Here is a 26616-nt window from a genome sequence, read left to right on the forward strand (position 1 = left end):
ATGTAACGGTTTCATTTTTCGCTATAGTAAATTGGTGAGGATAGTAAAATATAAATTGCTTAATATCTGCGCCGTTTGTGGACGGATTTATGGCTTGTTAGAAAGGTATTTTTAAAAGCTTTCTATTTATATGCATTTAGTGTGACTAAATTGCTTTGCTCGAAAGATATAAGATTAAAACATGTCGTATTTTGACAAAAGTACCCATATCTTAGAAAGTACACAACATATTCTAAAACAAAAATAGTAGCGTCAAATGGTCACGCTAGGTCTTTCGTTTGAAACTAGTTTCATTCAGATTGGTTCAGCCATCGCTGAGATTATCACATTATTATTATCATACATGCACACCCATACAAACATTGTCTTAATTTGTCGAGCTGAGTCGATTGGTATATAAGACTCGAGGTTCCGGAAAAAGTTTTCAAAATTTGAGCGAATCCTATATAGTTTTTGCATCTAGAGTATAGTTATTGAATTCAAGGACTTCAATCTTCATAATCACAACAAGAATCTTATTACCTCATGAAAAGTTTCCCCTATTCACAAACAAAAACTTCCGTCCCCTGTGTGCAGCCAAACATAAGGGAAGCGCCACCGTCCTCTCGATTAAGGAACCGCTGTAAATCTGCAGTACCTTGCATATATGCCATTATGTCAGTGCCAGTGCCAGAACCATAAAATGTACGTTCGAGTAACAGTTTTGAAGCTGTTTCATAACTCGCGAAGAGAGTGCGCGGCATCGCATTCGTAATCGTTTCGTATCCGACAGCGGAGTAATAAAAAAAACTAGGTATATCCAGATCCGACCATGTACACACATTACAATTTCAAATGTCGTCTGTTTTCTCGCTGCTCTGCAGCAGCAGCATCACCACCATTTTCCAACCGGGTGTCAGCTTCTCGCCGTTCGACGACTCCACCGCGAGCCTTCATTGGAACTGCTCTGAACTGAACTCACATTTTTATTTTTCATCAGCGGTACACCTCCTCCGCTGTTGCCTTTCTCTCCGGGTAAAATGTCGTGGGTTGGCTGCTTTTATGGTTCATAATTAGGGGACTTGCACACTGAGCGCCTGGTAGCACTCTTCTACGTTACGTTTTCATCTTTCCCCATTTATACGATACATCCATCATTGATTCATGTGCCCATCCTCCTGCCCGTTCATCATACCACATCCCCTGTGCAAAAAGCGAAACTTTGAAATTGTGTTCGGACTTGATTGAAAAATGTGATTCGTCTGTGACCACATGTGAAATTTGAAAACCTCTTCTCGTCGCACGTGCCCTCCCCCTTGGTCTGTCTGTACTGCAGATGATGTCACTACTGTCCCTTTTTCGGTACAATGTTGCAGGCCACCGAATGCGGGATGAATTTATTCCGGAAAGGTTGCAACCCATTTAGTACAGTTCGAAAGGAGTTTTACTGTTAATTCTCCCTTTGGCAGAGGTCTAAACTTAACGTTTGCATTTAAACAGCAGTGTTTGGCAGTTCTCATTTTTCGTGCCCGCTTTCAACAAGCATACTCGATTCGGTTTCTGAGAATTAATTATCCGAAGCTACTGACGTCTATCCACACACATCTGTTGGAATTGTGCGTGTGTGGGTTTTTATTTTTACATTACATATTCATATCATAGTGAGCAGATGTCAACATTTGGTGCATTTCGGTTGGAAAAATATGGTGTTTTATCTATACCAATCATTATTCGTGTTATTTGCTGGTGAGAGACTTTTGGAATGATCAAATTAAATGTTAGTATTGCTGATGCAAAATAAATTTGACAAATTTGTAAACCTATTAGTATTGCATTTTCTTCAGTCAGTCCTGATAGACTGACATTCAATTTCGGAGATTTTTTACACGAGCTGCTAGAAATATATGGTTCACATATAGGATAGGCACATAGATATGAAAAATATGAAATATTGGAGAATCCTCAATTCCCCGGATTTTTTCCAAAATTAAAACTAGCACAATAAACAGAATTTCTTCCTGTCATTTACAACGGTATGGTGACCATGTGATTAAGCCGCCCTATTTCCTCCTTCGTGACCCTGGCACAAAGCGCTCGCCATGTTTAGACTACGCGAAGTGTGTCTGAAAAACAGACTGCCAACTGCCAATTTCACCTGTTACGGTGCGAAAGTTACAGCACCCTCTGTTGAACCACTACTCAACCAGCATTAACGAATGTCTAATAAACATTGACTGTATCTTCAAACCAACACGCGCTGTGCTTTTCGTTGAAAACTTGCGATAAACGACAAAATGTATTTACAACAATGACGAGTTCGGAGATGTTTATTTGTGATGTAGGACCTTTATTTTTGTGATATAGGAGTTACAGTGATTATTTTCACTTGCGAATATCTTTGCAGAACATCAAAAGTCACTATTTGTAATACTCGCAAAGTTATAGACAGGTGTTTGTAAATGATTCTCAACCGTATCCGGCAGTCGCGATATTGTCTATATTTGCGCGTCCACCTGTAGCTCTAGGACGATTCCGACAACAACAAACAACATTGTACAACTTTTAAAGAAAGAATCGATGGCTAAAATCACTGTGAGGGGTACTGTGACTGGCAAATAACGAGGAAAAAGGATTCGTTGCGACAAGATAATAAAAATTGGTTTATGTGCCTAACAATTTAACTAATTTTGGGTCGCTATCAGTTCTAAAATTCCATATTTCTTTTTTTCGACTATTTTTAGGTAAACCTTTTTGAAGGCGTTGGTCGTTAAAGGGTAATACACGTTAGTAATAGTAGCAAATCAAAGCGGATAGCAGGAATAGTTGACAAAATAGTAAAAATCACTAATTTTTCAGTAATATGATACTGTTTAGGGAACCAATTTGCAACAAGATTTATGAGCTACAGGGCGGTATTTTCAAAAACATAGATATAAAAACTTCGGCGCAAATTGCGCAAGATGAGGCCTGTAGATCTTGAAACTACACTAAATTTTGTCTTAGATTCATTATTGTGACCATCTCGAAAATCGTAAAGTGACCCATGAGAGACCATCTCAAAAATTGTAAGACGAAAAATATTGCCAGGAAGTTGTACTTTCAGATAAAGCGAAACAATTCGATTTTTTTTAAATTAAAAATTTAACCTCTTAAGTGCAGCGGGCCGTTATTCTGATTGTGATAATGAGTGCACGATTCAGATGTGGGGACGTGGAGCTGATCGCGTGGGTACGAGCGTTTATATGTTCGCGCTTGAGACTGCGTTTATAAATTTATGAGTGCTAAAACGTTCACTTAATCACCGGGGCGTGTTCATGTTTTCGCGATAGCTAGCGTAGGTTTGCGTGGATGATTGCGACGAGCATGAGCGATTGCATGTTAATGTATTTGATCACCTGGGCGTTTGAATGTCGCGTGCGCTGGTATGTATGTAACTTTGCGTGTATAATTTCTATTGCATAACGGGGTTGTCTATTTTCTATTTGTTAAATCAACACCAACAGACCCCTTGGCCTCAACGGTGGTTCTTAGCCTATTACCAATTAAGGATAGACAAAAGCTTATTTTTAAACGTCCAGTGGAAATCGAATTTTGAGCCAATATATTCTGATTCTGATTCCTGAAGTCCGAGACGAACAGGGCTCCAGAGCAGCCTCTCCGAATGCTGAGTGTGTCGAGGTGTATTAACTGGCAACGGTTTTCATAGCTCGGCAGTTGGAATCTGTTTCCTGCCATGGAAGATGTCGAAGGGCGAAGCGTATGAATCGGCGTTGGTTAGCCTCGATTCTGTCAATCCCGTTCTGGTAGTACGGATTCCAAAGAACAGAACAACACACTAACACGCAATAAAGCGATTTAAGGCAATATACAGCCCTGAAGTTTTTCGCTGTCCAGAAGATGAACCCGAGTTGTCCTGATGCCTTATCTACGATGTATGAACCACATACGGTTTGAACGCTGGTGCCAAATCCATGATGTCTCCGAGATCCTTGATATGCGAGTGTCTTGGAAAGCTCGAGTCGAAGAAATGGTAGTTAAACTCAGTCGGATGTCGTTTCCACGTGAACGTAACGATTGAGCATTTACTCGGGTTTAAAACCATTCTGTTTAGGTCACATCACGTACTAAAGCTCTTCAGTTTAAGAAGCTTGGCATCGGATTTATCACGTATTTGTCGAAAAAATTCATGTCGTCGGCGAAAGAAAGGCGGGGTCCTTGTAAAGTGATATTCATGACATTAAATTAGAGCAAGAATATTACTGGACCGAGATGGCTTCCTTGTGGGATGCCGGATGTAGCAAAGAAGGGTATAGATAGACAGTCCTTAATGCTAATTTGGAGTTGCCTTCCATCGAGGTAGAAACGTTATCATTTACATATTCGCGTGGACTCTTGTATGTTTTTGCGCACCGCGAGTCTGATGTTTAATTTTGAGTGTACTGTTCATATGTTAGAAGAGAGTGATCACTAGATACCTGAAATTTGTTTACTAGTGTAAACGAGTGTCATTTTTTGAGAATGGTTGAAGTGAAGACATGTACCTAGGCTACTAGGATCGAGCGTCGAGGCTTCTCTATTCTGACTGATTCCTGATCGCGTGTTTGTATTGTTGTACTTGACACCGCTTTAATAAATTATAGTTGTTAAAACGTCCACTTCGTCACAGAGACGTTTTTATGTTTACCAGATCGTGAGCATAGGTATTAGACCGGCACACAAATTGACTTTTTTCGAAATACCATTCAATCTAGAGGAGATTGTCTCCATAAGCCTTAAGCAAAATATGAACTAGTTCGGTTGTTTCTGGTTTAGCAACAATAATTTTTCAGTTTGTATGTGGGAATATATGAAAAACGGCAATGGAAACAAGAAATTAATTTAAAAAACTTAGTGTCATCTTATGCGTACCAAAATCCTCAAATATATAGTTGGAAGTTTAAAGATTAACATTGCCAATAGCATGTTTGAGTTTGTGACCAGGGTTGTATTATCGCGCTGGTTTCGAGCGTTTGTATGTTAACGGGTTTGATCACGTAGGCGTGTTTGTGTCGCATGTATAAATTCGTTTGTGTAATCGAGTAACCGCTTGCATATTCGCGTGGGTTTTTGAAGGAAGTCAGTTCCTCCATATCACTAGAGTGAGCGGATTTTCTAGCGATATATGGGAGGAAGTTCCACCACATCCGGCCATGGCGCCTTGAGACTTCTAGTGTATATGAGTTTGTTTTTTTAGATCACGACTGAAGGTATGGACCTAGGTTGCTAGGAGCAAAGGACTGTACGTGAGAACACGGGCGTAAGTGTGTGCAGGTGATCGCGATTACATGTTTGCATGCGTTTCCATATTTGTATTATTGCGAAGGACACGAGCGTTGCTATGTTAGCGTGTTTAATCGCAGAGTAGTTTTTATGTCGCGTGTTTGAATTTGTTTATATCATCGTGTAGCAATTGGCACAATCGCGTGGGATATTCATTGTTCGCGCGAACCGTCATTCTGATTAATTTTACGAGGCAATTAAAGGAGAACTCTACTAGTTTTTACTGTATTTCAGGGACTGTAATTTTACCGTTACTTCAGAATTAAGTAATCTTAGGTATTCCTAACTGTTATGTCCATAACATTTCCCAACCTGAGCTTGATTTAGCTGGAATGTATTTGATCCATCTTTGATTCCAAGTGTTTTTTACACATTCGCAGAATATTTTCGCTTAAAGGCTTAGCCCAATATTTTGCATATTCAAGGTTTAGTCTTTAGTTGAGAACTTTTTCTGCTATAAACAAGATCTAGTCCAAAGTTTTTTAATTTGGCTTGTGCCGTATTAACGTTGAAATGTATTGCTATCGGTTCTTGGTGCTAAAATTGTAAGGAACAATTTTTTTCAAAATTAATTTTATTGTGCACGCTCTTAGTGATGATGATGATAATGATATAGCAATCCACCATCAGTGTATGGAATAGTCCGGTGGCTGTATATGTTTTTAACAGTAAAGATGTCATTATGTTATCTAATGACATTAACATTATCGCTGTATGAAAAGCCAAAGAGGCCGGATCAATAAGCAGAGTCATTAATTAAAGCCATTATAATAACCCAATTTCCAGTGCTGCCTGATAGTTTGTGTGAGGAGAGCGCTTGTCAGATTAGAACGTTAACAACAACAATCAGGGATGCGACTTTACATCCTTTACTTACCCCGTGGCCTTTCTGAGTATCCGCTTCATTTCAATAAGTTTCGATTGAGCGTGTTTAGGGATAAAGATTCATGTTCGTGGAGAGAAAATGCATCGAATTAGTCGTATACCCTTCCAGCATGCTCTCAGAAATCCGGTATGACGTTAACTTCGGTCAAAATAGTGTTTTTTATTCTGCTGTCCCAAGCATGGCAAATTACCATTTCGCAGGTGGTTTTTAGGTTATGTACATTTTACCATGCTTGCTGAGATGAAAATTTGACTTTCAGCTGGTACAAATTGCATGTCAAATAAGGTAAATACCGATGCAAATTTTGACATCGTGATCTAATGTCATCCATTTAATGCTCTTGAGCCGATTGAATTTCGAATTTTCTGCATTTTTTTAAAGTGTGATTTGAGCGTACGCTTTTTTCACACAGCCTTAATCGGTTTACTTCCCTTTTGGCCGAAACAAAACATTCAATTACGCAATTCACAAAACAAACAATAGGTTTAAACAAAAAATCTGTGCAAAATTTGTTTAATCTTTGTCCTGTCAGAAAAACACAACCGGTTAGAAGTGTTGCAATAGCTACAAATTTCAAAAATAGTCATTTAATATCAGTTAGATATGATACGTTAAATAATATTGCAATAGCAATCAATCGTCTATAGCTGACTCATTCCACTTTGTTGAGATCCCTAAAACTAATATTTTTCAAAAGTCACTGAAACAAAAAAATCTCACAACAAAAATATAACCAGCACCAACAGCAACGTGACTAATTGAGCGTTTTTATTCTCTTATCTCTTTCCAGTAATGCAAACGAAGACTGTGGCGTCGCCGTTTCGCCAGCAAGTAGTGTGCGAATGATTGGACTGAAGAGACGATCATTAATTGTCAAATTGATTCGCGCGTCAGTCGGCTGAGGAAGACGCGTGTGATCATTAAATCCAACCGAATCATGTGTCCTTTATTTTTAATTCCTACGAGCACCACCATGTGGTTGATTAGTTCGATACAAAGTTTTTAAGTGATCGTGCACCTTTGTTCCGTCGCGTGATTGCTGTTGGTCGGGGAACACGACGGAAGTAGCAACAACAACTCGCACATTCATCGTTGCGTGATGAAGCCAGTGTAGTGTACTGATTTGTATCCCTGGTCTCATCGGTGTGGTGTAACCCTGCATAAAATTTATCTCTTATTCGGATATTTTACCATCATTCGTTAATTTTTAGTTAATCGTTTTGTGCTCTTCCATACACCATGTTTCCCTATATTCCATCTCGCTTGCTCCAATGAATGAAACGCACGAGGGTTTTGTTTTAATGAAGAAAAGGTCGACTGACAACGTGAACACCAAGAAGACACAAGGAAGGAATGAAACGAGTTTTTGCTGTTATTATTATAGCAGGTCTGCTGAACTGCTGAAGCGGCCGAGAAGAAAGATGGAATGGTGGTAGAGGGCCATCGCAAAAAAAAACAGCAAGATCTGACTCGCCGGTAGTTGCTTAACGCAGGTCGTGCTGAATGTGTTGAATCAGCTTTTAGTTCCATGGGCGGTTTGGCCCGATTTTCAGTGATATTGTGCTATTTAAATACCTACACGTCTATTTACTTACGGCGGTGTTGAATGTGTCGTTTTTCAGTATTGCTCAGTTGGTTGGCATAAACCGTGAGGGGAGAGGGCGAGTGGGGGGGGGGGGGTGGCATTAGTGATTGATGGGGTTGATTAGAATTAAATCAATGTGTGTGTTTTTATCCGATTTGTTTGCATTTCAGTGAAACATCGTATGGAGGAAGAAAATTAAGCGTGCTATAATCATAAATCAAAAAGGCAAAAAATAGAAATTAGTGCCGGTGCGAACATCTGCGTTCGATTATACATCTCATGTGATGAGAGGGAAGAAAAATATCAAAAAAGTCCCATTATTTCTCTCGGTACCTGTACAGAGTGCTAAAGAATAATTCAAATAATCGATATCGTTAGTCGTGAGTGCTACGGGAAGCGGCACAAATATCGGAATCTGGTTTCGGAGCGAAGCTCTGCAATCAGTCGCTGTGTAGTGCTTATGTGTAAGTGAAAACAAGACCCCGACTGGAATAAGAGGTAAAGGGGGAAATTGGAGGAAGAAGGGAAAAAAAACAACCCAAGAAATGTTTCCCAAGTGATGTGAAGAGTGTGCAGCAGCAGCAGCAGACAGAAGGAGTCACAAATCACGTGCAAACGCGGAGTATAGCTACATATCGAATAGTAGCAGCAGTGTAGAAACCAGGGGAGAATCGCGCAAAATCTGGAATTCTCTCCCTGAGAAAGCCTGGGATTGGTGTCATAGTTGTCGTCGTCGTCGCGGTTGAAACTCGCACGACACTCATACACCTGTCAAGATTGGGAAGATGGACAAAGATGGTGACAAGAAGGGTGGTGACAAAAAAGGTGGGCAATCCGGAGCCGGCTTGGGAGGCGCAGCCGGTGTTCCGGATCCTGCCTCACTACTTGACGCTGCTTCGTTATTTGGTAAGTTGATTGCTTTAAATCCGTTCCGTACAGGCAGCCGGCTGCTTGCGAGATAGTGCTGACGTTTTTCGATCCAATTCCATTCAACCATCAAATCATTATATTATCTTGTTACCGCAGGTTTCTAGCTGAACAATGTGTTTATTGGCGCTATTATTTTTATTAGACATCGCATTCGAGTCACGCGTTCAGAAGTATATAGAAATAGTCGGATGATGTCCGAGCGGTAATCGTTGTGCTTCTTTAAGGGATGACTGAAGCATGAATTATTAGCGAATAATTGCTATAACTATAAGTTTGTTCATTAAATATCCATGCGATACCCTTAACAAGTAAGAATCGTTTCGAAAAATATTGCAACAGACATATTAGATGGTTCAGCTCCTTGAAAAGTTTAGCATTATGCAAAAGGATACATTTATTATATTATATCTGGGAATGCTGATTATCTGCGAAGCTATACGGAAGGTCAAAATGATTAAAAACGGGGCTGCTTGCTTCAAAATTATACCACTAAGGTTCGTACTTTTTTCATTTATTTTATTTAATGACCATAGCTGCCATTAGTGGTCTATTTGGTCTGAAAATCGACATCACGAGGAACTGTATATATGAGAAATGTTTTTAATTTAGAAATGTTTTTAAATTAGAACTCATGAACAATAAGTGAATAAGGTTTGGAAAATTAAGAATCATTGTAGAATATGATATTGGTCATATTTTGGTGTGCTTACGGAAAACCAGACTGAATTGCATTAATTTACATGTAAGATAATGCCTCTTAGTGGCAACGTCCGAACTTAGATCGCGGAAGGAAAGGGAAGGAATGGTTAGTCCGATATTTGCTTTTGCTAGAGGCCGTATATACTACTGCGCAATCCACAAGTATCACGGGAGGAGGATATTTGTTAGTATAGAAGTTGCATTCTACTTCTTCTTTACCGACGTCAGAGAGGTGACTACACACTATCTGGACTAGCCATCGATCCTTCAACTCATGGACCGGGGACCAACGGCTTTACTTCCCTTCCGAAGGACGTGACGACAGATTTTTTCACGCCAGAAAAATCTCCGACCTCGGCTGGAATTCAACCCAGGCCAATTGGAATGAATAGCGGTCACGCTTACCACTCAACCACCGGTGCCGTCTCCAAAATTCAACAAATATATTAAATGCTTATAACTTCTAATTAATAGTCATTTTAAGGCTACCCAAAGAAAAAAAATATTTATAACAGATATTAACACTGACAATATTGTATTCAATTTCTGTTCACATTGTCGTGCTAAAAGAAAACGTTTCAACGGATTGGGAATAAAATCCTGGAGATTGTTTTGAAGCGTCCTCTTTGGTTTAGCACAAATGAATGGCACAGGCTCGTAAATATAGAAACATTAGGAAATATAATGAACTATTCACAATTTCTGCCAACAATCGATGCACTCAGCCATTGTTCAGTTTCATTCTCCACTTGACAAAAAGCTTTGAAGAAATTCTTACTGCTAAAAAATTTAATTGTATTATAATACAGAATTAAATATAATAAAACATATAACATAGGAAAGAATAGTATCCCACACTCTCAAGTGCAATGACTATCGTGGCATAACGATTCTCAATGCCGCACATAAATTGCTCTCTCGTGTTCTGTTTAGCAAACAGCGCCCGTTGGCTGAACACTTTGTTGGCGTATACTAAAGCCGGTTTCAAGAAGGACGACAACCCCCCCCCCCCCCCCCCTGTTTGTGGATATAAAGGTCATATGAAGTGCAATGAGTGGTAGAAATCGCTTGAACAGGACTTTGCGACAAAACTAATTAAGCTTCGTATGACTTTGGATGGGTCAAAATCAAGCAACACTCACAACTACGAGGCGTGTGACAGGACACAACACTTACTAACGATAAATCGGATTAAAAATGTCTTTTCTTGCGTTAGCACAACCCCCACAATAAGTGAAAATCAAGCCTCAAAACAACTGAAGAGACATCCAACTCGTTTGTGACGTTAGATGTATTGAAGCAGAGCGATGCGTTCTCTAACCTATTCTTCAACATAGTGGTCGAAGGTGCAATACGAGGATCTGATGTTCCACGAAACGGAACCATCATCACGAGATTTTACATCCTTTTTGACTTCGCGGTTTATATCAACTACGTTGGCGTTGATCGCAGAGCAGTGGAGAGCCATTTGTGTCTGTTGAAAAGGCTGCAAGAATCAGATTGGTTTCAAACTCGGACAAAGCAAAACATGGAGATCGATAGGGTACGGTTAGAGGTTGTCGACGCATCCATATATCTTGCAACATTAGCGACACGTGGGAACGATGTTAGCCGCGAGGTGAATAGAAGTGTTGCGGCTGCGAATAGGACTTTCTATGGTTTACATAGTCAGCTAAAGTCCCGTAGCCTACAGACGCGCACAAAACTTGATCTATACAAATCGCCGATACTCCCTGTTGCTCTGTACAGACATGAGCGTTGAAGGACGCAGACTATCGAATGCTCGGTGTGTATGAGAGAAGAATTTTCGGCAGAACAGTTGAAAGCAAACATGCTGGCATTGGCAAGATGATAAACACGATTGGCAGCTGGACAGCGCGATTGCAAGAAGAGAGTTCAGCAAAAGTTATGATCAGCAGGAATCTGAATGAAATCAATGACATCGGAACAGATTTCACACAGATGGCTGTGTGCTATCGAGGGAGATACGCATGAAGCGGGCGTTCAAGGGTACTGGAGAATGGCGATCCATTGTCGAGTAACCTAGGTGATGAATTGGCTAGAACATGCGATGCGACTGACGTTTGTCCAGAGCCAGCTTTACTACGGTCGATTGGTTGGATAAACCACAAGATCCGCACGGTCTGTCGGATGTAAGTCCGAAAATGTCAAAGAATTTATTGCATCCTTCAAGAACAATTGCAGCATTCTGGTCAGTGCACTGAGTGGACATAGCAAACTTAATTATCGCATGGTTAATATTCAACATGCTGAAATATTTTGCCGAGCGATTTTTGTGAATCCGATTATGGAACTTCTCCATACATAGAAAAACCTGTGTGAAAAAAACTAAAACTCAAGGATATTTAAAGTTTCTAAGCTCCTAACCTAATCTTTTTGCGAAAAAAGTCGCAAGAAAACCTTTTTTACGATTTGTTCGGGCAAAGTATGTAAATTGTTTAACCTTTATTCAAGGTAAAGTTCCTATTCTGAAGTTATTTTGAAAGAACAGTCAGTTTTGCGCCCAACAACACTTCAATCATCTAAATGTAAATATACCAAGGTACAAAGTTTCCCAAACCATTATTTCCCACGATTTTTCTAAGACTGGAATTGTTACTATGATCATCATGCGAGAAAATTCCAAATTTGGGAAAAATTGAATAACTTCAGCATTTTCTACTGATTTAGATGACTAATGAATTAAATTTAGAACATACTCTGTGTACCAAAAAATTATTTTCATACTGGTGTCCTAAAATCTCAGTATACCGTAGGAAAGGTTTTTGCAACATTAATGTCTCCCAAATGAACGAATATATTTTAACGAAAAAATAACATCTAAAGTATAGTCTTCAAAATAAAAAAAAAAGGTTGAGACGTTCGAAACATTGGAAACTTCTTTTTTAAACTAAGCGCAAAGATTCAGAATGATTATAATCGTTAAGATTCAGTCACCCTTAACTGAGACCTCGAGTCACATACCCAGACAACGTGCTTGATGTCGTGATAGCCCTCGTCACAAGCGCACAGGCTACTCTCTGCAAACCCAATGCGAAATGGTCATATCATTGAAGATATCAAAACCATTGGACACATTGGGATTTGATCCGTCAGTGTAGAACGTTTTGTCACAGTCGATTTCTCGGAATTAATTATAACACATATTGGGGATCATTTGCGGACGCATATTGGCCGGGATTCCACGAATCTTTTCCTTTGTGGCCTTGTCGAAGAATACAGTTGAATAAGAAGTGTATAGAAACGGACACGGACGCTCTGTGCCATGAAGTCGATGCACAAGGACATAAATCGGGTTTGAGAATTAAGCTCGACGAGACTCTCGAAGCTTTCAATCACCAACGAGTTCAAGATGTCGCTTCGCATCAGATGAACAATCGATATGAGAGTTCCCAAAATCGCAGCGGAGCGAAAACAGAAACATCCGTACTCTAGCACCGTGTTTGGTATAGCCTGATCAGGTCTTATGTCCGGAGAAAATTGATCCTTTGTTGGCATTTCTGTTTCAGATACCTAATGTGACATTCCCAGGTACCTTTAGAGTCGAACCAGAACCGGAGATATTTAAATGTGAAGGCCTGATTGACCGTTACACCCATTAATAGAGGTTGGAGTTGCATCGGCTCACATTTCCTAGAAAAGACGACCAGCTCAATGCCATTCACGTAAAAAGTAAGAGTAAGGGACTTAGTCATGAGCCCTGGGGAAAACCCATCTAGTTAACTCACGATGTTGTTAATTCGCCATGCGAAAAATGCGTGTGCTTTTGAGACAACAGGTTTAACAAAAAGTTATTTAAATTGGCGAAAGAACATGCTAGTGCAGCTTCTCTGACAGAACGTTGATAGAGATTGAATAAAAAGCCACCTTATTATCGCATGCATAGCTACCTTATTATCAAATGTTATAGGCCATTTGGATTTCTGTAGAGAGTAACGCAAGGCAATCGTTCGTCTTTTTGCCTTTGCAGTAGCCAAATTGTATATCTGACAGTAAGCCACTTGCTTCAACCCAATTGTCGAGGCGAGACAAGATCATTTTTTGAACCACTTCCGGATATAAAAAAATGTCAATTGGCCAGTATGAGTTGTGATCGGAGATTGGTTTTCCTGGTTTTGAAATGGCGATGAACCTCACTTATCTTCAGTCATAAGAGACAATTTTACGCTTCAGGCAGATTCTTCAGCAAGCTGAATTTTATTCTATTTAATCCCGGGGTGTTATTGTTGCTCGATACGAGAGCGAGTGGTGTAGGAACTTCATAATCGAAAACCGAGTTTCGTTCGCGGTATCCTGAGGTTTACGCAAACGTCGAGCCATACGCCAGAGAGTGCTCATCGACGTTTCATTTAATAAGCCGCCAAAAAATTAGCGCCAAAAACTACGTTTGCTTAGCTTTCATTAGACTCCTCGTTCGCGTTTCTAACGACGCGTACTGTCGATAGCTAGCGGGTAACCCGTCGTCATGGAATACCTTACACGCAGTGGACTTTTTCGCGCAGAGATCTGAGCACTCTTTATCAAGCCGTGTGGTGTCCGGCGGGTTGAAATCTTTTTGCACTATTTCAGCCAAGAATAGAACCATTGCGAACTTGCTCAATGTTGTAAGAGGCGACTAACAACATACTAGGAGTTCCTAGGTCAAGGTATTGCTCCGTACCGAAAACTTAACCTGGACGAACCTTAAGGTTTTGCATAATTGGTCTTCTACAGTAACAGTATATATTAATATATCGGCTCTTCCATGCCAAGGTATTACTTCCAAAGCTTTGGCTTAAAAACCATATTAAAATAAAAACAAACTTTCATGTAGGAAATTTATTGAATTGGCCTAAGATGAAGCTGTCGAATTGCACAAAAAGTTTAAAAAATGTCATTTTTTTATTAAATCTGAAACCGTCTACCGACAAATCCAAATCGACGAATACCTCCAAAAGTAACTTCTTGAGGTCCCATTAAGGTCTGACACTAGATTTGTACTACTTTTGCTTTAAGAACTTCACTGTGTCAGAAAATGTAGGGCCATCGGCAGCTAAAACATTGTAAAATCGCGCTCCTGGTCCTTTCTTCAAAATCTTCCTGTGCAGTACTCTGCGTCACTCGTTCGAGTTTGCGCTCATATGGTAGTCGGTCTTTGCCATTCTTCTTCTGGGTCGCCGATGGATCAAGAGTCCTTGTCGTTGTGTTTATTATATTTATTACGCATAATAAACATGTCGTTTGCAATTTGGCACTTAGCCCGATTATGGGAACGCGTCTGATAGGGAGAGTGGAGATGCCAATTTGTCACTAACATTTCGCAGTGAATTTCTTCACATTCATTTGGGATATCTTTACTACTTTTAATAATAAACATGTCGTGTGCAATTTGGCACTTAACCCGATTATAGAAACGTGTCAGATAGGGAGAGTGGAGATGCCAACTTGTCACTAACATTTCGCAGTGAATTTCTTCACATTCATTTGGGATATCTTTACTACTTTTAATAATAAACATGTCGTGTGCAATTTGGCACTTAACCCGATTATAGAAACGTGTCAGATAGGGAGAGTGGAGATGCCAACTTGTCACTAACATTTTGCAGTGAATTTCTTCACATTCATTTGGGATATCTTTCATACTTTTTGTACTCTTTCTTTCATATTTCTACTGGAAGTCGCACACCTGAAAACTTTGATCTAAAATGAAAACGATCTAAATGATCTAAAATGAAAGCGCGTGTGTACTTCGCTAAAACACAATATCTACCAAGGTATATCCTGATTTTTTTCCCTAGCTACTAACACCAATCCTATCCTGCGCCACTTGTGGATGATGCAGAGAATTCCTCGGTCATAATAGTCAGAAGTGTTGAAGAAGTGTTGTTGAATCTTAGTCTCTTTAGGTTGCACCTTGAGTATGATTTACAGCCCCCGAGTATCATACAATTGGTTCAATATGCAATTTCAGCAGGATTTTATCAATCACGGGAAACTCACGGGCGGTCAACTAAGCTAAGCTAAGATCTGAGCACTCTTTTTCCCATAACGTGGGAACAGAAGTTACCAATGCTTTCGAAAAAAAAAACTTGGTTTGGTCAACGATTGACGGTGTTGCAAGCATCGATTTAAAGTGTCAACTAGGAAAATAGCCATTAATATTCTATTGAACATAATTTTAGCTTTTCCTATTGACCTCTAACAAAAAGTTGTTTTAATATGTTGGTTGCAATACGCCTTGATATTGTACATCAAGGAGGCCGGGAGGACCTTTTTATATTGCATTTTTTTCTACTATCACCTTTTCAAGTTCAGGCGTTCTAATATTTGTATTATGTTCGGAATGTTAATGTTATTTTTTCATGTGCTGTGTGTTTGCCTTTAACACCTTTCATTTCAGTATGCTTTAGTATATGCGAAATTACAAACGCGCTAGCATACAGGACCTACAAACACACAATCGATAAAAAGTACGAACTCAATAGCAGATAAACGCTCGAATCTATCGCAATAATACAAACCCGATCGCAAACGCGATTACTCACACATAGCGCCCATTATCTGGTAATCATGAAATCCTCCCGGTGTTTGAGTGTTGGTGCTTACGAAACGTGATCTCAAGCGCCAACATGCAAACGCCGGCTCTCTCAAAATTATGAATCGTACTCGGTCGGGAGCTTCCACTTTAAAATGCGGAAGTCATATATACTAGACAAAAAGATTCAGAGCACCATAACAGGGGGCTCTAGTGAGGATGAGGAGCTCAGATATGCAAATGATTACACGGTTATATAATCGAAATTAAGCACGTGAAATTGTACGCGCTAGCATTCGCGGCATAAGAACGCTCACGCGATTAAATACCTTGATCAAACCGCTTGTGCCCTTTGCGATAATGCAAATCTGGTCACGTATGCGAACATGCAATCGCGATCATCCGCGCACACCTTCGCCCGCGATTCTGCATAAATAAAACACTCCGGTAATCAATTCAATATGTTAGCACTTCCGGATTCAAACACGATCTCAAGTGCGATTATATCAACGTCCGTTTCCACGTGATCATGAATCGTGCTCGTTTGAAAGCCTTCAGTCTCGTCTTAAAAAAAAAACAATTTCATACACACTAGAAGTTTCAGGGCATCATGACCGGATACTCTAGTGATATGAACTAACTAACTAGATCAGAACTGTACACTCAAAATCTCGGTTATACAAACAAATTTAAACACGTAATGTTACATACACGCTATACACACACGCCCGTATGACCAAACACGTTAACATACAAACGTTCGAATCCTGCGCGATAATACAACTTTGGTCACTAACGCGAACATGAAATTGCGATCATTCACGCAAACCTACGGCCGTGATCTCGCAATCAATAGTAACTCAATCGACCCAGAGTCGAAAAATGTTTTTTTCATTTACCAAAATAAGGCGAAAATGACGAGACAGTGACGCTACTTTCTAAAGCATCGGAACTTTGCGAAAACGAAAATGAGACAACGGCCCAGGACAAAGCATAGTAAGATCAATTTCATTATTTTATACGCACACTCGTTTTCGCTTTGAGATTGAGAGTGACATTAGTCCCTTCAATATTGGTCGTGGTGCTGGGCAAACGAAAATACACTATTAACAATATTTACTTGTCGTTGTTCGATTTCGTGGAATTAGAAGCTATCGATGATATGGGGCGACTGAAGCACTATTGGTGTGCGTATTTCCCGTTGTTGCCACGTTCTAGTTGCAGTTCTATGATGCACATTGCTATAATTTCATGTAATAAAAATAAAATAAGGATCAAAATTGCTGATTTAAAATTAAAACGAGATTGAATTTTCGTATTGTCATAGGAAAAAGAAAGTCGCTGCTTTTGCTACTCGCTTTCATGGAATCGAAAGAAGAAGCCGGCTATGTCTTTTGTTTTGCTTTGTATTTATTTAGTAATGAAGGAGGCAGCAAAGAGACGAAAGTGAATCCAGTGGGTTTCATCGTTCATTGAAAGGATATGAGAATTTCAGGCCCTGATACACCTACGAATTCGTAAACGCGATCTCAAGTACGAATCTGTTACATTCGGAAGCCCCACCCTCAGGCCCAGTAGCCTATGTCCATGCCTTCAGTAGGGCCTTTCTCCAAGAAAATTCGCTCATATACACAATAGATAAGTTTAAGGGACATGACCGGGAATCCTAGTGATATGAGGGAACTCACTCTCTTCTAGTATCTGAAAACTACATAGAAAATTACATAGAAAACTGCATATAAAATTAAATGTCAGATTCACGGTCCACGCGATTCAAGAACACACGCGAATATACAAATGGTTACCCTGTTATAAAATGTACATACAAACGCTCGAGCCCTTCACGATCATGCACACCTACGCCTGCTAATTAGAAACGTTCTATCACTTATAAACGTATAAACGTGATCTCAAGCGCAGCATATTAACGGTCGTTTCCACGCGATCATGAAATCTTCACGTCGGGCCCTATTCTCACAGTCACGTCACTTAGTGACTAGAAGGAAATTTTCTTCTAGTCACTAGGTGACGTGACTGTGAGAATAGGGCCCGTCATCGCATCTGTACCGTACACTCAATATCAATTAGAATCACAGCCCGCTGAAATTGGCCTTAAGCGGTGTTTTAAGTGGGTGACATTTCCCGTTTCGTCTGCAATTGTAGTGAATGATTTTGACCAAGCTCTGTGGCTCCAGATGGATCAGTTACCCAAAAAATAATACGGTTTAATAACTCTAAGCCACTATGCTGACGACGACTTACTATTTATCCATTATTAATATTTAGTCTTCATTTCTCTTACGAAAGATCGATTTTAATCTGATTCTATTTCCATTCACAGCCTACTGGGGTCGCGACCCGTCGGCGATGGCCGCAGCAGCAGCTTCGAACCAGCTCTTCGGTTCCCAGTTCGGGATGCCTGGTGGACTAGGAGGCCTAATGCCAAACGCCGCCGCCGCAGCAGCAGCAGCCTCGGGTGGTGGCTCGGATCGCTATTCGATGTCCCACTCGCACCCGAACACGATGGCCGTGGCCGCCTCACAGGCAGCCTCCCTTGCCGGTTTGCATTCCAGTGAGTATCGGATTGAATTTATACTGTTTCTACTTCTTGTCGTTTGAATTAAGTCAGACATTGACATTGTTAAACTGTGAGTGAACATGTCAAACCAGTGCTGGAAACACTCGCTCTCAATGATCGCGTGGGACCCGTGCAAGGTTTCACATTCCGTGTTCGACGCAAACAATACGCTTTGAACATGGTAAACGTTTATCAAATTCCCACGAGTTCGCTTACAGCAGATATATGATGCTATGCACAGAATGATGTATTAGATGGAAGAGGTTTGATAGTTTACTGGGAATCAAACGGTGACTTCCTCTTGGTAATGTACTATAAGTTAGATTGTCGAAAGCTGTGATTAAAATGTTTGAATTAGTTGTCTCTTCCGCTAATCGACATGCTAGCTTTAAATATTGTTCTAAATATAGCACGAAACCGCAATTTCACATTTTCTAAACAAACCCCATGTCTAAATGATGAAAACATAATTGTTTCCTAAGGAGATATGCAGTTGTTTTGAAGTAATTTTTGTAAAAAATCCTATCCCAAGAGCACCTATTAACCCAATAAAATATTAAAGCTTCAGAAATTTTTTTTTTCTCAAATTGCTACTGAAATAAAGGTATTTGTTCAGTATAGTGCAGAATTTTTTGAAAACTATGATTGTTCCATAAATATTTTTTCTCTTTGTTATTAACAACGGAAAAACTTTTTCAACTGAACAACATTCCTCTTATGACATGCAATTAACAAAAATTCAAATATTTACAATTTTAAAGTGGTTATTTGATTACGAATATTATATTCCAAAATGTAGTGTGATATTTGTTTGCCAAGCTATTCATCTCACCTACTTTTTCAACATCCCCAACACACTAGTTATATGTTGATACAAAATTGTGGAAGTCGATTACGGACAGTCCGTCGCAAGCAATAAATTTATGCATGGCATTGAATGTGTATACTGCTCGGCGCTTTTATGCCACTATGAAAGTTCACTTTAAAGTGAAAGCTGATTTGTGGGCAATTGAGTATTACGATTTAAAGCTGCGGCATGGCAGCTTTAAAGCGATTATTGTGTGTGTCCATACGTTTTATGAATTTGCTTTGTTAATACCAGAAGTGCCCACGCAAAATGGCAGCAATAATCATGTAATCATGCAGCGCTCGAGTTGAATGGGGGTGGGGATGATGGAATGTTAGTTGCATTTATGAGAGTTGGAGGTTGCCGAGATTATGAATGCTGTCGCTCAATTGAATTCTGATCTGTAGGGTATGGGGGATATAAATTGCGATGAAAAGCGAAAGTGCGATAATCGCATGGTAATCAGTATGAATCCGTATGTTACGCTAAATTGGGTTGATTTTTACTTCACACCTATGCATTGCTTTGAGAGGCTATTTAATAGTTTGCGGTTGCTTTATGATTCGGTGATGTTTGAACGGTAATTATTGATAGTGGTTTTGTTTTTGGTTATGGAAGCAAATATTTACTAATGGGGATTAATTGTAACCGTTGAATAACTATTAGTACTTAAGGCAACCATCGATTTAAAAAGTTCTAATTAGCCTCATACATCATTAGTTATTGACGTGATTCAATTTAAAATTACTGCGAAATGCATTGACAGTTTCTATGCCTATGAATATAATAAGCGTTTCAATTGCGTCATCTACTCATCTAATAGTTTAATTAGAATGCACGACTAGATTATTGTTTATAGTGTACAGCCGACTCAAATGTGTAAATAACTTTGGCCCCGCTTGAGGTACAGTCCATGCACTAACAAACTTAAATTTAATAATCGGTTTTACATTCCATCTATATAAACAAGCTTATTGTTGTTGGAAGCATTGTCTGTCACATTTTCGCTACGTTGTACGTCGAGTAATGAACAGAAGAGAAAGACCCCAAAGAGAATCTCTCATTGTTACTTACGTCCTATTCTAAATTTTCTCTAGAAATATGTTGTAGGGGAGCCCGGGGTTAGTTGGCGGTTGAAGTAAGTTGGCGGAATCCCCTTTTCTCCATTTCTATTAGACATAAAGCGTTGTCTCTCGTTGTGTACCTTAAGTAATGCGAAACGCATAATCCAATGTGTTTTTGTTGCGAAACATTATGTTTTGTAGAGCGATATTGTGTTTTTGAGCATACTTTGAAAATTTCCTTAATTTTAAACATTTTGTGTTATTTAAGGAGGTTTTCAATCTATTTCCCGAACGATTATATTTTTCGGTAGTGCATGAAAAGAGCTGTCAGTATCCGTATAGATATTATACCTATTCATACCCAAAAATAATTTTTTAAATCCTTTTTTATAAAGTTGGGGTAAGTTGGCGGTAACGCACACGGGGCAAGTTGGCGGTACTATTTATAGTCCAAAAATAGTCATCATATATTTTTATTTCTGGAATTCACTCCAAAGTAAGAGAAAGTTTTTCTTGTGTCTTTTGTCAATGTAGTGGACAATTATTTTAGCCAATCGCCTGAAGAATTTCGGAAATTTGCTTTTGAATATGGATTACGCGTCGAAGTCAAAATGACAGGGTATTGAGACTGAAATATAATGAAATATGTCGAATACTATACAGTTTTATTGAAAAGACAATCGTCACATTCCATATGGACCACTTATGTGATTGTATTCCCATTGGATTGCTTATTTTTTGGCAGTCTGCCAAGTTACCCCATACATACCGCGTCACATATTTTTGTCTCCAGAAATGAAGACAACGTATCAAACATTTTAATAAAATTCAGAGATGTTGCCAACAGTTTACCCTTTCATGCAACGTGTTCTATTTTGCAAGTTCTACCAAAATCAAAGCAATAAAAAATTAAAACTGAAAGCACTGCCAACTAGCCCCGGTCTCCCCTAAGTATGTTGAAAAATATTCGGTAGAGGCCCTCACAACATTTCAACAAATTGCGTAACACTGTTTTGCATTGTTCTATCAAATTTGAACCCGTTTAATTATTTTGAAATATTTTTTAATCGTCAGAGATTATCAAGGAACTTTTCAAAGATTGAAACCAAGTGTTTCTTGTTTTAGAAAGACATATATTGGATTTATGTTCAAGAGTGCCCCTATAGTAGCAAGAGGTGAGGTCAACGCGCCACTGGTCGCCATCAGAACCATCCTCTGCAGATGGTTTAACTTTGATTGGATTATTGTGACTTCTCCCTTCTGCCACCACGCAAGGCACCTGTATGACAGTTTAGTCCAATAATTTTGGTGTAGATCCTGAGTGCGTTTGGGATTGGGTTCCCAAGATTCACCGTAAGCCCGTCTACATTGGCCGAAAATCATGCAAGCTTTCTTAATTCTGAAACCGATGTGAGCAGATCAATTGAGTTTTGAATCAAGAATTTCCCTAAAATATGCTTGAAGGGTTCATATATTCTTTGAAGTAGAACTGGAATGATACCATCTTTTTCCGGACACCTGTAAGGAAAAAGAATTTTCAGCCTCATTTGATCGATACGGTTGTCAAAATTCTACTAGTAAATACCCTAGAATCAGGACTACGTGAAATTATCTCAGGACACTCGTCAGTGATGTATCCGTATAACTTGGAAAGTATTTGTTAAAAAGACAGTTGAGTACTTCATCTTCGTCAGACGAATACTACCCAATCGTCTAATATGAAAGCCGATTTCGAAAGTAATTTATTTAATCTACTAGCCTTGTTGAGGTTTGAGATATTTGTGCACACGCTTTTCTAACTACTTTTCTAAGAAAATAGAAGAGCATTTCTGAAACCTTTTCGAGCTGACCTAAATGCCTCCGACCCGCCTCTTCAGTCTTCACATGCAATTCCAAGCTCTTCTACACAACTTTTTGAGCCTAGCAAGTTCGCCGTTCCACCAAGGGATTCCTCTAGAAGCAGAGTATAGACCGAAGCGAATAACCCTACTGGTAGGCTGATGCTATGAGCAAGTTTGTGTAATCTAAAGGGCGAACACGAAATTATTGCGACACCGAAAATGTCATGCCAATTTTCTTATAATGTTTAAAATCAAACCAAAATTTTAGGGTAGTTTTATACATATATTTACTTCAAAAATCAAAAGAAAAGTTAATCGATGGAGCCTTGAGTGTAAATATGAACGCATTTTCGCTTGATGTCCTCCATCAAAGTCTTTACAATGTCATCCGATACCAGTGTCTCAGTTTTTTTCCATTTTCTTAACATGTCCTTCTCGTCTTTGACTGTCTTCCGCAGTTCCCGCTTCATCATTGCCCAGTACTGCTCCACCGGGCGCAGCTCCGGACAGTTTGGCGGATTCATGTCCTTTGGAACAAAATAAACAGAATTGGCCTCGTACCACTCCAGGACACTTTTAGAATAGTGGCATGATGCCAAATCTGGCCAAAATAGCGGAGCTTCGTCGTGCTGCTGCAAGAACGGCAAAAGGCGCTTCTCGAGGCACTCAGATTTGTAGATCTCGCCATTTACTATACCCTTTGTCACGAAAGGCTCACTCTTCAGTCCGCAAGAGCAGATGGCCTGTCAAATGTAATATTTGGAGGCGAACATTTTCTTCTTAAATTTGCTTAAAATCGGCTTTTATATACGTTTCATCGTCCATCACACAGCAGCCATATTTTGTCAGCATCTTCTCGTAGAGCTTACGTGCCCGAGTTTTAGCCGTCGATTGTTGCCGCTCATCGCGGTTTGGGAAGTTTTGTACCTTGTATGTATGTAGTCCAGCTCTCGTCTTTGCTTTCTGGACGTAGCTCTGCGACATGCCGATCTTTTTAGCCAAATCAGGGCTTGAGACGTTGGGTCTCGGTTTTCTTCCAGCTCCTTTGCCGTGGTCCAACGTCAACCGCTCCTGGAACCGCTTCAACACTCTGGAGACGGTTGAATGGTGAATGTTCAACATTTTTCCCAACTGCCGGTGCGACAGGTCAGGAAATTCCAGGTGCTTGGAAAGAATTTGTTCTCTCGACTCGCGTTGGTTCACCTCAATTTTCGCTGAATCGAAAAACACGACTTCGAGTTTGACAGCATGTAAACAATACACATCAATGAGAAAGTGTGCAAAATTTGGTTGATTTTTACCCAATGGTAATAAAGTTATGCCCTGTTGAATGTGTCTCAATAATTTCGTGTTTGCCCTTTACGACCTCGTCCAAATGACCTGAAAATTCAATCTTTATAAAATACCCATGAAACCTAGTAGTCAAGCTCTTCGCAAAGGTCGCCGTCAATAGAATTGGGATAACGACATGTGTCGATCTTTAGCGAGACATTCAAAGGATCTAAGATGATGTCTTTTTGATCATATAATGACGGTTCGAGCTCGTGCGGTATGAGCCATGTTTGCCTACTTATGCGTAATACTGTCGGAGCAGAGGGTTACATCTACTACATCCTCCCTGTCAGATCGTGCAAATGTTGGGCGTCTTCATGCCGATTTGTACTAGTTATGTATTCTATCAATTCAGAAACTCTCAAATTGATATCTATCTGAGCTGTCCAAATTATTTGATGGGCATCACTGTCGATTATGGGTAGTAACTTATTTCTGACATAGTATAGTATAACCCTTTTGAAATCACCATCAGAAAATGATGAAATATTACGCAGTAAATATGCCAAATAATAGAGAAATTTCTATTTATGTTATCATATTGACTGTTGCAGTACACATATCGCGAGTTATGAGGTCGGATATAAGACATGCGTCAATAGCAAGTCTCGCAAGTGTATGCACGAGGCATTTCACGTAAATTTGGCATGCCATTTTTGTTGAAAGATACTACAATTGGGTTAAATAGCTTTCCAACATAGAACTACCCTTTATGAAAATACGGTTCTCGAACTTTTTCTTCCTGCACAATTTTATAGAATAGATTTATTATTCTGAAGATTAATTTGTGCTACTCTAGCCATTGTCGATTAAAGCACTACACGTGTCATCACCATCATTAACTGTATAGCAACTGCAAGATATCAAACACGTTGGTTTGAAGTCACCCATAGTAAAACCTGAAATGGGTGTTAGTGACATGGTCATCATTTGAATCTCACTATTTGCGCGAATAGCATGTTTGAGTCCCGCCACCCATTCATTTCAAGGGTCGGAGAAATACCTTGATCTTACGACAATAGAGTAGTGAAACAGAAAATCTAGAAATTGTTTATCTAGACCCATTATATAATATCCCAAATTATTGTACCGCTTGAATTATACCCCTGTCCATGGGAACACGCCTCATTTTTAACGGCAATGTTGCCAAATGTGCAACTATTCCGGTTTAAAATTGAAAGTGCATTTTCTCTTGGATCGATTCTTGACAGAATCGCAAATTTGAAAGGATAACAAACTCACATACGACAAAAGTAATGATTGCTTTGCCTTTAAAAACTCCGAAAATTTGGGCGGAGAGAGAATAATTTGTTTATTTATTATTTCGATTATAGAGGTTTTAACCTTAAGGTCATGCGCCTCTACGGGTTAGAAAAATCTTTTATGAAAAATTTCTAACCCTATCTGCGGGGTTGGGACCCGAACCCTGGTGCGATGCGTACAAGGGAATCGATTTACTAACTACGCTTCGCCCACCCCAATTTGTTTAATTTTGTGTGCTGTAGCGTGTAGTTGACAACTCATAAGCTATGGACCCAAAACAAACTTTACCGCACAGTTTTATCCTTTGATGGAGTCTTTCATTAGCGAAGTTCTTAATACCCTTTATTCGTGGTGTCCAGAGTGCAGACGTAATTAGTTTGTTGCGTCGTGTTTTATTTCGGTATGCTGTTTTTAATCTTTATCGATAAAAGAACGTACACCGATTTGGTATGGCGTTCGAATGACGAGGATAATGATTTATTGAGGAGTGGAGAAATGCAATAGGCAGCATATTTAACACCGTGAGGGATAAACGAAAAACCCTGAACATTTTTGCGATTTCGAAAACAGTTGAACAATTTATGTGTTATAGATCTAAAAAGGTCTAAACTATGTTTTGTTCATTAAGTACAATAATGAGTTCAAATATGCATTACTATATTTCTCCAACAATGTTGGCAAAACTGTTTTTTTGCATAAGTTTCAACCTTAGGATTATTCGCCTCTTTGTCGAGTTAGAGAAATCTCTTTAGAAAAATCTCTAACTCTACATGCGGGATTGGGAACCGAACCCAGGTGAGCTGCGTACAGGGCAATTGATTTACCAGGAGAAAATTGCTTAAAACGATCATTGCGCGTGAAGAGCATAAACCCTATAACTAAATTAATTATAGAATTTGCGTTTCGACTTTTGGAGCTATCGTCAATCCGGCTCTAACTTAGTCCTGTCACTAAGTTAGTGTCGGATTCTGATGAGACGAAGTCGAAACGCAAATTCCATAACTAATTGAGTTCGAATATGTTGAAATTTGCGATGCAATTGCACACGTCATGGTGCTGTCGTATGACATCACACTAGTGAAATGGTCTAATGACATCTGGGCTCCAGTTCCAGGAAAAAAATATTTTAAGGACATTATACATGCGAGCCACAACATAGCTCCTACGCCACACACACTCCTCTCCCCTGCCTAATCATGTATCTGACATAAGCAAAAATAAAAATACGTTTTTCAACACACTAACCTTGCTGGTGTGCCACGAAACTGCTACTTAAGAAAGCTAGAATATTTTCCTATTTTGTGCGAAAATATCAAAACTCTTCTTCTCGTTTTAATTGCACTTTTTCAAATGCACTTTCACAAACCACTGCAAAAACACTTGCGAAACTTTGATCGTTTACTAACAAAACTTCAAATTTTCTGTCAATGTGCAGATGACCAAAGGAAAATGTTCGGAAACTATCATTTGTGCGTTTGAATTTTCACTTCAGATTTCAGTTTTTGCTAATGTAAACAAGCGAGTCGGTGCCTAGCAACGTGGTTTCCACATATCTTCACCTTAAATACTTATGTTGGGTGCCCGATAAAAAATATGAACTTGTTAATTTAGGACTATTAAATTCGGTCTTACCTAACCTATGAGGTTGTTGAGCAGCCGATTTTTGATTTTGGGCACGTACATTGTTTTTGAGAAAATCATGTCATTCGATAGATAAAAATCAACTAAGTGATCTTACAAGATTGAATTTATATTTGA

The 26616-nt window shown here is 39.4% G+C and overlaps 1 protein-coding gene across 20 annotated transcripts in view; it reads left to right on the plus strand.

Moving 5' to 3' along the window:
- Window positions 1-26616, plus strand: part of LOC131682355 (uncharacterized) — a 184867-nt gene that overhangs the window by 94157 nt on the left and 64094 nt on the right. For 19 of the 20 annotated variants that reach the window (XM_058963767.1, XM_058963776.1, XM_058963777.1 and 16 more), the window contains exons 2-3: window positions 7940-8675; window positions 18275-18505. In XM_058963767.1, the coding sequence (XP_058819750.1) occupies window positions 8555-8675; window positions 18275-18505 (352 nt within the window). In that variant the 5' untranslated portion in view covers window positions 7940-8554. Of the gene's footprint in view, window positions 1-7308; window positions 7328-7939; window positions 8676-18274; window positions 18506-26616 lie in introns of those variants that run through there. The other variant, XM_058963766.1, reaches the window with a different exon arrangement.

Source organism: Topomyia yanbarensis, chromosome 2, assembly GCF_030247195.1.
Source record: "Topomyia yanbarensis strain Yona2022 chromosome 2, ASM3024719v1, whole genome shotgun sequence".
In the NCBI taxonomy this organism is placed as follows: Eukaryota; Metazoa; Arthropoda; class Insecta; order Diptera; family Culicidae; genus Topomyia; species Topomyia yanbarensis.